The sequence below is a fragment of the Mus caroli genome, unplaced genomic scaffold, assembly GCF_978045245.1.
Source record: "Mus caroli unplaced genomic scaffold, Mus_caroli_1 scaffold_19, whole genome shotgun sequence".
NCBI classification, from domain to species: Eukaryota; Metazoa; Chordata; class Mammalia; order Rodentia; family Muridae; genus Mus; species Mus caroli.
Genome location: NW_028227274.1, coordinates 6,972,370 through 6,987,202, shown reverse-complemented (window position 1 = coordinate 6,987,202; position 14,833 = coordinate 6,972,370). Strand labels below are relative to the sequence as shown.

General features: G+C 37.9%; 1 protein-coding gene across 1 annotated transcript in view; it reads right to left on the bottom strand.

Annotated features, from left to right (window-relative positions):
* Positions 1-14,415, bottom strand: part of Thoc1 (THO complex subunit 1) — a 36,140-nt gene extending 21,725 nt beyond the window's left edge. Inside the window, exons 1-9 of the mRNA XM_021150209.3 lie at positions 14,312-14,415; positions 13,355-13,428; positions 13,210-13,270; positions 11,987-12,053; positions 10,012-10,130; positions 9,201-9,249; positions 8,610-8,705; positions 3,973-4,055; positions 2,479-2,552 (exon numbers count right to left, since the gene is read on the bottom strand). Of these exons, the coding sequence (XP_021005868.1) occupies positions 2,479-2,552; positions 3,973-4,055; positions 8,610-8,705; positions 9,201-9,249; positions 10,012-10,130; positions 11,987-12,053; positions 13,210-13,270; positions 13,355-13,428; positions 14,312-14,365 (677 nt within the window). The 5' untranslated portion in view covers positions 14,366-14,415. The remainder of the gene's footprint in view (positions 1-2,478; positions 2,553-3,972; positions 4,056-8,609; positions 8,706-9,200; positions 9,250-10,011; positions 10,131-11,986; positions 12,054-13,209; positions 13,271-13,354; positions 13,429-14,311) is intronic.
* Positions 14,416-14,833: the final 418 nt, after the last annotated feature.

The following is a 14,833-nucleotide window of genomic DNA, read 5'->3' as shown; positions in this document are numbered from 1 at the left end:
TTGCGCTCAAATTCAAGCCAGTCCTCTAGCCTAATCCTCTCAGGTTCTGGGAGTACAGGTTTACACTAACATTCCTGGTCCACCGAACCATTTTACACACTCTTATACATTAATTTTAGTATAAAAATGTTTATTCAGGGGCTGGAGAGGTAGCTCAGAGGCTGCTCTTCCAGAGGACCTGGGTTCAATTCCCAGCTTACACATTTCTGTAGCTAAGAGGTCCAGGGGAAAAAAAAGAAAAACAAACAAAACATTTATTATTTGAATCAAAATATCTAGAATAGACTTCACATTACAAATTTATGATAATATATTATGCTTTGCAATCCAGTTTTTGTTGTTATCGTGGTGGTTATTTCTTTTTTTTGCGTCAGGGTCTCACTGTTTAGCCCAGCTGGCCTGATGCTTGCTATGTAAACCAAACTACTAGCCTTGAACTCATAGAGATCCACTTGTTTAGCTCCAAAGGCTGGGATTAAAAGTATGTGCCACCATGTCCAGCCATAAATTCAGCTCTTTTATTTTACGTTTATTAATTTTAATAGTATGATAGTTTTGCATATATATATGTATATGTACTATGAGGTCAGAACAGGGCATCAGCTTCCCCTTGAACTGGAGTATTATATAGTTGTAAGCCACCATGTAGGTGCTGGGAACCAAACCTGGGTCCTCTATAAGAATAAGTTCAACAGCTGAACTATCTATCCAGCAGCTAAATTCACTTCTTAAGACTAACTGGGGGGTGAGGGGGAAAGACTAACTGGTAACTCAGTTACTCATCAAGAATTATAATTCTCGGGCTGGAGAGATGGCTCAGTGGTTAAGAACACTGACTGCTCTTCCAAAGATCCTGAGTTCAAACCCCAGCAACCACATGGTGGCTCACAACCATCCATAATGAGATTTGGTACCCTTTTCTGGAGTGTCTACAGTGTACTTACATATAATAAATAAATAAATCTTAAAAAAAAAGAATTACAATTCTCCATACACTTTCCTCCTCCATTCATAAAATAATTTACAATAGACAAAGATAGCCAAGTGCCTGATCCTATTTAAACAGTACTCCTGTGGTTGAGTTTCTTTAGTTTTCTACTTATATATTTATTTGCTTAGTGTATATGTACATGAGTGTGCCACAGGACAAGTGGAGGGGTCCTTGGACAACTTGTACAAGTTAGTTCTCTCCACCATTTGTGTCCTGGGGATCAAAGTCAGGTTGTCAAGAGCTGGCAGCAGGCACCTTTACTCATGGGCCATCTTTGCCAGCCCTTTGGGCTAGTTTATGACCTTACAACAATAGACCTGAATGCATTAAGCAGTGACTAGCTAGCAGAGTATTTCTGAGAATCCATTTACACTTCAGATAACTCATTATCTTAGAACCTACTACTTTTGCCCAGTGTTGCACAGACAGACCCTAAAGGTCCATTTTATCCATGATATATGTAAACAAATCGGTCTCTATAAAGGGAGTAGCCACAACTAGAATAATGAATAATGGTTAGAAAATGACTAGAAAATGAAGAGATACTTTTCTGTGTGCTTTATGATTTCCACTGTATGTTTCATCAGCAACTACAATGAAAAATACCAAGTGCCTTAGTAGACCACTTTTTATCATCATCTTTCTGAATGCTTTCAACAACTATAGTGAGTAGGTGGCACTGCTACATTTTAAAGGAACCAAAACTCAGTTGTAGGAAACCACTTGTTTAAGGTCATATGACTAGCAAGCAAGCACTAGAGTTAAATCTGGGAACACATCACTTCTAAGTGCTTCTTATGTGAATATATGATCGAATTTGAAATCTGGGATATCAGAAATACCTCTCCCTTTTTGATCTTCTGGGCAGCAATTATAGAAATTCTTTCATTAACAACTGACAGTATGGCCTATTGTTTCAGCCATGGAGGAGTACTATTCTGACAGCCCAGGAAGATTTTGCTTTTCTGGTCCCCCTTCTCATCACCTCTTCTAAACTAGCACAATAAAGAAACTACCTGAAACAAAGACTCAGAACTCACAGAGTAAGAAAAGAATGATAAGAAAAAGACCTGAAAAACTGAAAAAAAAAGAAAAGAAAAAAAGAAAAAAAAGAAAAAAGAAAAAGAGAAAGAGAAAGGGAGGTTTCTAATTCTTTGCATGTCATTAAGTCAGTACACTTACCATGAGTACCAGGACCATAGTTTAATGGAAGGGAGAAGAGGGGGTTAAGGTTGCCATGGCTAGGGTATGTGTAAGATAGGCTGCTCAAACAGTTAAAAGTATTTGTCCATAATTAGAAGGCAACTGATAACAGCCTATAGTGATTCAGGATTTATTATTTTATTTAACACACACGAAGGGTATATATAAGAAAATCCTGTAAGTATGACCTCCTCCCTCCTTGTCTATATCTTCATTTCAGTATTTAATATCTCACTAAAGGGTTATCTTTGTAAATCAGGACATCTTAAGCTCTAAAAACTCACCAAGTTGTCGGGGCTTCATCATCTCCCATTTCACCTTCTTCTACATCCATCCCTTCCTCTCTATCCTCAGTATGCTGAATAAAACAAAACCAAACCCATTCTGTCATGAAGTAGTCATTGAGCAAAAGATGACATGTTATAGGTTAAGTAATTTCTATATTGCTACACAATTATTATTAGGGAAGCCTAGATACGGTAATTGTTCAGACCTAGATACAGTAATTGTTCTTTAAGGCAATGGGCATTTTGGGTGACAGGAAACCAACAGTAGTAAGACAATAACATAGCATGGACATGTGTAAAGACACAAGATCTGCCTTATTTTCCAAATATTTTTTTCATCACTGAAACAAATAGTATACTACTACTACTAAAGAATAGAAGCTAATGTGGGTGTTAATGGCGTAGAAAAATGCACAGGCAGACTTCCCTTGTCACTGGCAGTAATATATATGGATGTACTTTTTCTGAGAAGTAACAACAAAATCTGAAATACATGTACACTTTGACTAAGCAATTTCACTTATCCTAAGGAGATACAACATGGGTTAGTAATTATACACACAATTCACTGTAATATTAACAATGTCTTACTACTACACACTACTTGAGCTAGGCAAGGTAACACAAGCCAGCATTGGGAGATGAAAGCAGGAGGATCAAGAGCACTAGGTCATCTCCAGCTATAGTGAATTCAAGAACAGCTTGGGGTATGTGAGACCCTGGCTTAAAATTAAACAAAACAGATGATTTAAATGTGTACTGACAAGAAATTAGGGTACATTCATTCTGGAATCTAATCTGTAGTTAAACTGAAACATATCAGTTTAAAAAAGAAAATGAACTTAAGAACTTTATATAGTATCTTATTTGGGAAAAATAACATTACTTTGTACAAGTACTCAAAAAAGTCTTAAAAGATTAGATGGAGAATATTAGGGGTGGTTATAGAGATAATACATACTTACAGAAAACATGTAAAGACCATAAATAACGTTCAAAGTGGAAAACACTTTCCCTCTATAGTTACCTTATGGTGATGTACAGGAAAGAGCTGAGCCCTTCTCTAACATCCACTTTACAGAAGGCGAGCTAATCAGGAACAACACAATCTAACTTTCATTACAGTCAAGATCCTTTGAACTCTAAAGACCGTTTGAAATTTTCACACATAACGCATACTACTATAATGTATTAAAAATGAAGGGCCAAGTGAGATTTCTCAGCAGGTAAATTCATCTGCTGTGCAGGCCTAGTTACCCAAATCCAATCCTTGAGATTCACAGAGGAAGAAAAGTAGGACCAATTCCACAGAACTGTCTTCTAATCTCCATGTGTCCCCTCCCCACGTGCACATGTACACACAAACTAACAAACAATTTTGAATGAAGTTAAAGGTCTTCCAATTTTTGGTGATTTAAAACCCTATTTACATCAATTATCTTAACTGAAGCGTCAAGTATGCTCTGTAAGAAGCTTTCTGGCCAGCCTTACCTTCTGACCCAGGGTGCTCTCCTGCTCGTTTGTATTGAAAACAGTGACGTTTTCCAGGTTAAACTGACTCTGCAAATTAAGACCTGTGGAAAGAGATTTTCATGAAAATGCACTGTCAGTTTTCTGCCTCTGGGTCTCTCGAGTGCTAGAAATAGGCATGTGATACTATACCAGGTTGAGTTAGCCCTTTTTATTCCCAAAATTCAAAACAAATATACATAATATATAGTATTTAGAAATTTGCTAAAGCATTTATTTCAGTTTGATAGAATATAATGAATTAAAATATTATAAAGATGGTCAAATTATTTAGCTTTCTTTGTTCTGCCTGCTGAGCGTCTCAAAATAAGTGTATCTTAGATTCAGATCCTGGCTTTTATTTAGGGCCCAGATCTTAGCTTTAACTACCATCCTGAAATACAAAGTTCTTTGGAAAAATGGGTGACTCCAAGGCTGGGAAAGGAAAAAAAGAGATGAGCCTGGATAATCTATACTAAGAGAATCTGAAAGAGCTCCCAGTGGCAGAAACAGGAACTATGTGAGGAAAACAAAATATATTGTAAGAGTCCATGACTTGCTGAAGAATGATACCCTGGACTCAAATAGTACATAAACACAAAGAGTGACTATTCTGCCCAAGTCCAGCATGTTGAGGTCTCCTATTACCAAGACAGAGAGACAACCAAATGAGCTAGCATACCTGATTTAAAGTACATTAGGGGATTCTGGGATAGGTGACTTTTACCTTGTTCCATTTCTAGGGACATTGCATTTCTACAGCACAGGGCTGGAAACTGTTGCTGGGGAGGTCTGGACAATATGACATTTATAATCTAAGGAATAAAATATCCACAGTTCATTTGGAAAGAGGTAACTAAACTAACATGCCAGCGAGAAGACAACTTTTCCCTTATGGAAGGATCACCATTAATAAACATAGAAAAAGTAAGAAAATTGCCATGATGCCTTAATAATATTCAGATCAGGCAAGATCCACTGATGGATATTAGCAGACAAAGCTTAAGAAGAAAAGAAGACAATCTGAGTATTGTCTCAAAATATCATTCCTCCTCATAAGTATTACAGATCACAAAGGGAAAAGCTGCAATCCAAATAGGAGATACCATCTTAACTAGGCAATGAGTGATAACAACACTCCCAGTATAAGACATGTCAACATCAACTTCAAAATGATGCTTTGAGAAGGTATATCAGTTCCCTCTGAGTTCTTAAAAAACCTAACTTTAATTCCTATGTGTTAAGTCACAAGAGATAAGAGGGACTAAGGGACTGTGATTGGAGAGACTAGGGCACATGAAGATCCTGGAATAGAAAAGGGAAGTAGTGATCAAGGTGATGAAATTCTAATGTCTCCAGCTGGCAACCAGTACTGTAGCAATGGATTTCTTAGTGTTAATAATTGTATTAGACACTAGTGATACTATATAACGGTATTCAGATATCTATACTATCCTTATAATTCCTGTCACAGAGAATTAGATAGGAAATTCAGTTATTCTATTAGTAGCTTATACCCCTCCCCCAAATGATGAAAAATCTAATAAATGGAGAAATCTCTTATCAAGCCATCTTTAAATCACATCTTTAGACAACATTGAAAAACTGTAGCCTGGTGCCAAATTTTCTGGATGATGAAGGCTCTGATCTTAGAGGCACCATATACAAGCAATGAAAACCTTCTCTCAAGAAAGGTATCCATCCTGGGACTCAAAACTATTCTTTTCACTGGGCAGTGGTGGAGCATACTTTTAATCCCAGCGCTTGGAAGGCAGAGGCAGGCAGATTTCTGAGTTGAGGCCAGCCTGATCTACAGAGTTCCAGGACAGCCAGGGCTACACAGAGAAACCCTGTCTCGAAAAAACCAAAAAGAAAAAAAACAACAACAACAGTTATCAGAAACACAAGACATTCTCTAAGTTAAAACCAAAAAAGATATCACAAAAATACAACACACTGAAATGATCAGATATAGACACATGCTTTCCATATTTTAAAACTAGAAAGCAAAGTTCAAAGTATCAACAGGGAGTAAAAAGCTAAAAAGTGAAAGATCTCCCAGATATGAGAACCACATCAAATGATTCAGAGTGTAATAGAGAAAGACAGACAGACAGATATTCATATAAGAAGGCAAGCAGGTAGAATAAAAGACAAGACAGGTTTGGTCTGCTGCTATGTATTGTAATGGTAAATTCTGTATCCAAGTGAATTCACTTGTTTACAAGTGTTTGCAAACCTTGTTCCTTGATTTAAAACAACTGGTTACATTAAATTGACTACAGTCAATTACTAGAGGGATTAGAGGTAGGTGGGTTACCTGGTTGGGGGTGGAGAAGAGTGGGGATCCAGGAAGAGAAGGAGGAAGAACAGGAGGAGAGGAGGATGCATCCATTAGGGGAGATGGACCATAAGCACATGGTCAGGAGAAACAGCAAATATGAGATATACCGTTGGGGAGATTGCCAGGCCAGCAGTTAGGAGAAGATTAGGGATTAACCCCCACACCCCCAACAGTAACTGTCAAACCCAAATAAAATAATCATAGTATGAATTTCATTTATTTGTAAGCTAGTCAGGATAAGCATAAAGTTGTCATACTACTGATACAGTCAAAGAATAGATGATATATAATTGAAGATGCAAAAAAAAAAAAAGGCATTTATAAAATGTAAAGTTGTCATCACCACAACTTTTAGAAGTGGTAAAAGGCATGAATCCAAATTTAAAATGTCAACAAATCCAAAGAATATTAGGCAAAAAGCAATCCACACATACATACATCATAGTAAAATCAAAGAACATCTTAAAAGCAATGAAAAAATTATCTTTCAAAAGTTAGACAACTGATTAGTCTATAGAACATAAGATGAGGGCCATGAAATGGCTTAGCTTGATAACATGAGTTCAACTCCCAGGATCCACATGGTAGGTTGGAACTGACTCCCATAAATTGTCCTTTGATCTCCATATATATACATGCACACACACACACAGACACACACAGAGTTATAAAAAGTTTAAAAAGACTAACAAAGATTGAGAAACTAAATATTAAGATTATTACAAATGAAATCTATCTAGTACCAACCTAGCATTTTAAAGTCACTGAACTCATTCATAAGGATTACAGAGAAATTAAGATTTCATGAAAGAGATGTCATGTATGATTATAGCTCTGTCTGGTTGTGTGTTTGGTGTGTGGTATGTGTGTTAACTTGACATAAACTAAAGTCATCTGAGAAGAGGCAACCACAACTGAGAAAATGCCTCTCTAAGCTTGGCCTATAGGTAAGCCTATTGGCATCTTCTTAATTAGTGGCTAATGGGGGATAGGGGGTGGGCTGTGTCACTGCTGGCTGTGCAGCTCTAGTATCAGAGTACGTTAGAAAGCTGGGTATAGTAGTGGTGCAAGCTTTTAATCCTAGCACTCAGGAGGCAGAAGCAGTGAGTTCAAGGCCAGCCCGGTCTACATAGTGAGATCTTGTCTCAAAGGGGGAAAAAAGGCAAAATGAGCAAGCCATAAGGAGCAAGCCAGTAAGCGGCACTCCTCTACAGTTTGTGTCATCTCCTGCGTTTAGGTTCCTGCCTTGAGTTCTTCCCCTACATTCTCTCAGTGATGGTGTGTGACGGAGTTTTAAGCTGAAATAAATCCTTTCCTCCCCAAGTTACTGATGATGGTATTGATTGCAACATTAGAAATCCTAACTAAGACAAGTTCTGTATTTAAAAAAAAAAAAAAAGAGTAAGGGACAATGACCACAGGTGAATGCAGGAGTATATACATATTAAAACTAACCAAGAAATGACTAGGAAAGAGAAAACCTAGAACTAGCATGACAAAAAGAAAGCACACAAATCCACCATTAACATATTCTATAAGCTTACTATAAGCATGCACCATTGTATGCACATCACATTTTCATACAATCATCACAATAATATATTAAAGGCAGGGAAAAACCAAATCAAAGAGATACCAAATTCTAGTACATCTGAATAGATAAAAGATAGGCAAGGCTCCAATTTTGGAGCCAAGCAATGGTTCTACAAGTATTTGCTTCATTATATTTATGTTACATATTTTGCAATGAGTTACATTTCATAATAAAACATTGTGAAATAGGGGCTGAAGAGATTGTCCTCCTGTTACAGAGGACAAAGCCATTACATAGGTGGCTTGCAACCATCTGTAATGCCAGCTCCACAGACAACATATGTATGGCATGCATATACACATGCATATACACAGCCAGGTAAAGCACTCATATGTATAAAATAAGGTTTTTTTGTTGTTGTTGTTTAAAAAATTCTAAAATTAAAGGAATTTAATGTGACTAAACAGCAATTACTGTAACAGAAAATGGAATATTCTGAAATTGAATACAGACAGAATAGTTCATACCTACACATATTACTATGATTCAGTAGCACCCTGTTAATAAACGTTGAATTTAAGACTATCTATATCATACATAGAGCTGGTGAATTTATAAGAAAATAAAGCAATTTTCTAACGCTTTCAATATTTTATGTTAAGTTTTCTTATTATGACAGATTTTACTCCATAAAAACTGGGAGAGAGTTCCTTAAAAAGAATATAATGTATAAAAACTTACCTGATTTCTCAGATAGAGGAAAAAGCCTGGCCAAAAAGAGCTGAATTCTTCCACAGAAAACTGTATTCTGAGATTTAGACAATCTTCTGAGGAGATCTAACAATGTTCAGAAATGAATAACACAGAAGAAATCATTTTATGTTAATTATAATTGTACCTGAATTTTTAACCATTTGCCCAGGATTTTCCTAAAGCAAAGGGAAGTAGCAGTCATTGTCAAAGAAAGTACTATAAGTTAGAAACAAAAATCTGTGGATAAAAACCAATCAAAGTGAATGATGAGTTTTAATAAATAAGACTTAACTTAAAAACAAATATCCTAATTCACTTTTAAGACATCTTCATTGCTGGGCAGTGATGGCACTTGGGAGGCAGAGGCAGAGGCAGGTGGATTTCTGAGTTTGTGGCCAGCCTGGTCTACAGAGTGAGTTCCAGGACAGCCAGGGCTACACAGAGAAACCCTGTCTCGAAAAAAAACAAAAAAAACCAACCAAACAAAAGCCATCTTCATTGTTAAATATTAAACCACCAACACCTATTCTTCTGGTCACGTTCAGTTTTAAAAGAATAATTTAATACTGAGTTACTTACCATTGCACATACGCAGTAAATAATTTTTGCCAGCAGAATAGAATGTATTCTGAAATTAAGACCAAAATTATTACTATACTTTGAAAGCTGCCCACTCCCTTCAATAAGTCATAGGAATTAAAATATTAAAGAGCACTAATGTATAAGAGTCTATTTCACTACTTTTACTTATTTCAAAGCATTTTCACTTGAATATGCATTAACAGCATATCACTGAATAACTTGTAAACACCTAGAAGTGTGTGTGTGTGTTTGCTTTATCTTTCAAAATTTGTTTCACATTTGTTTATTTTATGAGTGTTTTCCTGCATCTATGTATGTGTACTATATGTGTGTATGGTGTCTGCAAAAAGGCTAGCAGAGGGCATCAGATCACCCTGAACTGGAGTTCTGGATGATGGTAAGCCACCATGTTTGAGTACTGGAAGTTAAACCCAGGTTCTCTAAAGGAGTAACAAGTACTCTAAACTGCTAAGCCATCCTCCAGCTTTCTTTCTTTGTTTGGGACAGGTTCTCCCTGTGGAGACCAGGCCAGCTTGGAACACAGCATTCCTACCTGTACCTCATAACTTTACAGTGCTATGCCTGCTTGAAAGCATGTACTTTCACGTTATTTATTAAGTTCTGTACCTCAAAATTTTCTCTACATTTGATTCTTATTATTACATAATATATAATTCTTTAACAGGGACAAATGTTTTGGCAACCACCAGTATTAGACTTATTAGCAAACAAACTACAAACAGCACTTTCTTCTGAATTCTATCTCTATAGTGCTAGGATTAGCAGGAAAGGAAACCAAGGCACTTACTGACTTCCAAGTAGCAACATTTTTTTCAACAAAAGTGAATATTGTGTCACACTGATCCAAAGGAAGGCAGTCTAAGACATCTCCCAATAGCACAAATGGTGTGGACGCAGTACAAACACCTACAAATGGGGTATAAATCAATGAAGAGCTAGTGACACTGCCTTCCAGCCCAAGAAAGAGAATCCATGGACAGGCTATATTACAAAGTAATAATAAAGTGAAAGTTACTATATGCCTCTAAAATCAATGTCAGTAAAGAATGTTTCAAAAAAAGAATGTTTCAGCCATTGAATAGAAGTTCAATAAGTATGTGTCAAGCTGAATGAAACATTATTTATGGACAAACTGGAAACACAAAACATAAAGTACTACTAATAATAATCTCTTTCAAAAATAAGATTTTCCACTACAGACAATTGTATTTAAGCCTTTATTTGCAGCTTAAGTAGACAAGTCCGTGTTCTAGGCATAGTTCCCAGGAAAGCCATCACCAATCTTAAGTAAATAACATAGCAAGTTAATGAACTAAGCACACACTGTAAACTGAGGAACAGGGAAAGGAAAACTTTTGGGGAATTCATCTAAGTACACTGGATAAATGAATCAACAACTGAACTAATAAACAGCCTACACAAAAGTTTAATAAGTAAATAAAAATTTAGGAAGTTAGATTTACAAAACAGCTCACTTTGACAATGGGAAAACATCTTGTGTGCTCAAAAGAATATGTGATTCAAATGATACTTAACAGGTTCAAAGGTCATTTTCACAAATATTATTTAAATTAATCACAGGGTTAAGAAATATTGATGAACTGCTTTTAATTTTTACTTTATGAAAATATTTAATAAGGTCTTATCATCTCTACGTGCCTACGTCCTGTGTTTAAAGTCTTTTAAACCAATCTTATATTGGCACTGATACATTTTTACAAAAGATTTATTTATTTTATATGTATGTGTGTGCCTGAGTATATGTATGTGCGCCCCATGTGTGCAGGTGCCTGCAAAGGCCAGAAGAGGCCTTCATATCCTATGGAGCTGGAGTTAAAGGTAGTTAGTTATGAGCTGCCTGTCATAGATGTTGGAACTGAACATAGGTCCTCTGTAAGAGCACCCAATAACCTTAGCCAATGAGCCATCTTCCAGTGCCCCAGTGCTGGGTTTTTTTTAAATTTCTGCCCAGTTTTTCTGCTAGCAGTCTGCCCCAATGTACTTACTCTTCTCAGTGCGAGATACACTGGCCCTTAACCCACAGATCTTACTTCCTTTGCCATCTCATCTCATATAACTTTCTAGCTATGCTGAATGTGGCCTTCGTATTCTATTTCCTTCTCTATTTCTGGCAAACTTTATTTCTATTTGTAGGCCAGATCTTCTTTTTTTTCATTTTGTTTTATTTTGACTCCAATTTCTGATTGTCCTGATTCAGCCTTACAAGTGTTGGGTAATAGGTATTTGTCACAGATCCAAGCTCATCTTACTTTTTAAAATTCTTCCTGATTTCTTTACCTTTTTAATTTAGAGAGCCACTCTCACTTCACTATACTCAATAAACTGTAACCATAGCACTTACAGCACAGTGAGACAGTCACACACGTCTGCCCTCCATTACCCAGTAGATTCTTACACTGAATCTCTGAATCCTAACTTAGTACATGCATACAATAAATGCTCATTAAGTACTTATATATGATTATAACACTTGAAAAACAAACAAACTGTAAATGTATATGACGTAATAGAGATGAGCAGTAAGTAGGAACATCTTCTTGGCAAAGGAAGGAGTCAAACAATGAGCAGGGGCTCTGAGTGTGGGTCAGTGGTTGCACAGCATGCATGAGGCCCTATATTTGGTCTCTAGCAACACACATAAAAGATGAACAAAACCAGACAGAGGTAGAGGTATGACTAGAGTCTTAAATAAAACAGGTCAGATCTAAAACAACTTTAAGAAGAAACAGAAAGATACTTACTTTCGGTCACTCCCCCAATAGCAAGAGAAATAATAGCTAAAACGTTCTCACATGCGGAATGATTTATCTACCAACAGAGAAACAAGTTTATTTAGAAGCAAGAATTTGCACTAATTTGTTAACAATAAAGACAAGTTCTATGAAATTAAGCAGTCATACAAACAGGAATGCAAATATCTTATACAAAGTTATTTTGTAAGGTGAAAAACCATGAATAGTAATATACACACTAAGAAGTATATCAAGCAGTAAAGAGTGAGTCAATCAAAACCCAACTTGGGAAATGTTAACTTTTGCATGACTACGGTTATAAGATTATTGGGTACAGAAGTTCTAAGGTTGTGGGTGAAAGGCAACAGCAGGACAAAATCAGGGCCTGGACTGAATCCATAGTAACACTGCAGACTTAGCAGAGGGCCTTCTGCAGGAAGGTAACCATAAGAAAAGTATCTTTCTCAGCACCTCATAACAGAGAAGCGATTAATGGTCTGACCCAGAATTATCTGACAAAAAGAGGGGGGATACTATATTATGGTCATCAGAAGAGAATCTACCACCATGGGACCCAATTTCTGCTTAATCAAATATAAATGTTAAAAAATTGTCTTTCATTCAGAATCCCTGCTAAAGGCAATATTTAGATTCTTCATGGTTAAATTTCTTCAGCAGTATTAAACAGGCCTTAGTTATTTATGTATGCTTATAGCTGAGAAAAATCCCACAAGAAAATGAGGATATGGAATCCTCGCTCTATGCTTAACATCTTTGGACTAGACCACTTAAGCCATTACACACTGTGTCATCATTTATATAACAAAGTGAGACTCTACTTTTAAAACGACATTTTAAAAACTGTATTTTGTGTACCTGTGTGTGTTCTTTATGGAGGTCAGAGGACAACTTGCAGGAGTCCTCTCCTTCCAACATCTAGGATCTAGAGACCAAAGTCAGGACATGGCGCTCTGTAGCAAGTGCCTTGACTTGCTGAGGCATCTCCCTGAGTCAGTCTTTACTTCTTGCTCTTTAAGACTGAATGTCAAACCATCCAAGCCTTAAACTGTACCCGAGCCATCAAGAGCCTAATGCAGTGTCTCAAAGGCAGAATGTTCATGCCCAGAAAACGTGTCATGTTTAAATATCCATTCTAATAATAAAGCAATTTTAAATAACATGACTTTTAACTGGCCAGCATATTTTAACAAATAAAGGGGGGAAATACTTACAATTTCTTCTTCCAGAACACCTCTGAAAGCTTGGTCAAGGGTACATTTTTTTTCATTTTCACTATTAAAAACATAAAATACCTTCATTTCACAAAGAGTTCACAAACATTTATGGAGTCCTCTTTTCATGGACAGTGTGCTTTACCTGCCAGGTAACTGACTGAAGGCAGTCAACAACGGCTTGATATTTTTGTTATTCAAGGCTTCTCTGGTAGATTTCTACAAAAATAAAAATGACGAATAAGTAGAAAGCTCTTGCTGTTTATAAAAATTTACCATTCATCAATTATAAGTCTTTCTAACTAAAAGCAATAAAAATGTTTTTAACTGGGAAATATTTTCTGCCAGTCATTTTTATTAACTTTTATTTCTAGTGCCACTTAATGATCGTAATCCTTATCCCATGAAACCTGGCAAGAGCTAACTAGACATTTGCGCCACAGGTTTCCCTTTCCTATGTATCACACCAATCTATGTTTCCTGCTAAAACAAAACAAAACAAAACAAAACAAAAAACCTTGCTAAGTTTGATGGAGCATCATGTAATCAGTGCTGGGGAAACATCAGTTTATGGTCAACCTGAATTCTCTGAGTTCCAGCCTAGCCTAGGCTGCAAAACAAAACCCTGACTAAACAACAACAATCCAAATGACAATACCACACGGCAAGGCTTGAGAACTACAAATCTAAATGCTGTAGTTCAGTAGTGGAGTTCTTTGCTTGGCTCGTTCTACCCCCAGGACTGAGGACAAGGGGCAGAGGGAGAGGTTCCTTTCTTGGCGGGGTGGAAACTGACTTCAGGGCTCCTGCCTGAGAAACCCGCTCCGTCCAGCTAGCAGATGAGCTGAAGCTGACTGAGCTAGCCTGGGCGAGCTTTTCACGCTCGTCCGCAGGACGACGGTAAGGACCTGGGGTCTCGGGACTTGCCAGCCGAGGGAGGGTCAGGACCCACAGACGGGTAGCCAGAGCGCCTTTCCCTTAATGTCAGTCCCGGAAGGAGCCAGGAACGGACCCGGCGGCGAAAATCCCTTAGTCCCTTCAGCGAGAGAAAGGGAAAGAATAGCGCCAGGTCAGAACCACGGCCTTTAGCCCCCCAGCTCACCGTAAATCGCGTCCGCGCCTCGGGTAAACTGAAAAGCGCCGGCGTCGGAGACATCTTGGTTGCGCGTGCCCACCACTGCACTGCGGCGCCCAGTGATGACGTCAGGCCGGGAGCAAAGAGACGGCAACGGCTAGAGTGGCCAGCGGTGAAGATCTCCGGTGCGATGTGGCTAAGCCATGTGACTCGTAGGCCGGGCTCTGGAACGACACCAGGAGTGGAGCGGCCTAGGGTGTCTCGTGTTGTCAGCTCCGCCCTGGGCCCGGCAAGGCTGGTTTTCCAAGCGAGCGAATGACGGCTTGGTGTCGCTTCAAGGGAGGTGCCGGAAGGTAGCGCTCGCGAGAAGCCACAGAAGTGGCTTGCTTTGAAGTAGCAGCGACACTGCGGCGACACTTAACGCCCCCTCCCAATCCCCAAGTCTGAGTGCCAGAGAGGTGACAGATTTCGGGTTTGTCTGACAGCCCGGTGGTCCATGGATCCTGAAGTTTTGGGAAGTAACACCCGTTTCTCAGAGCTCTTATAAAG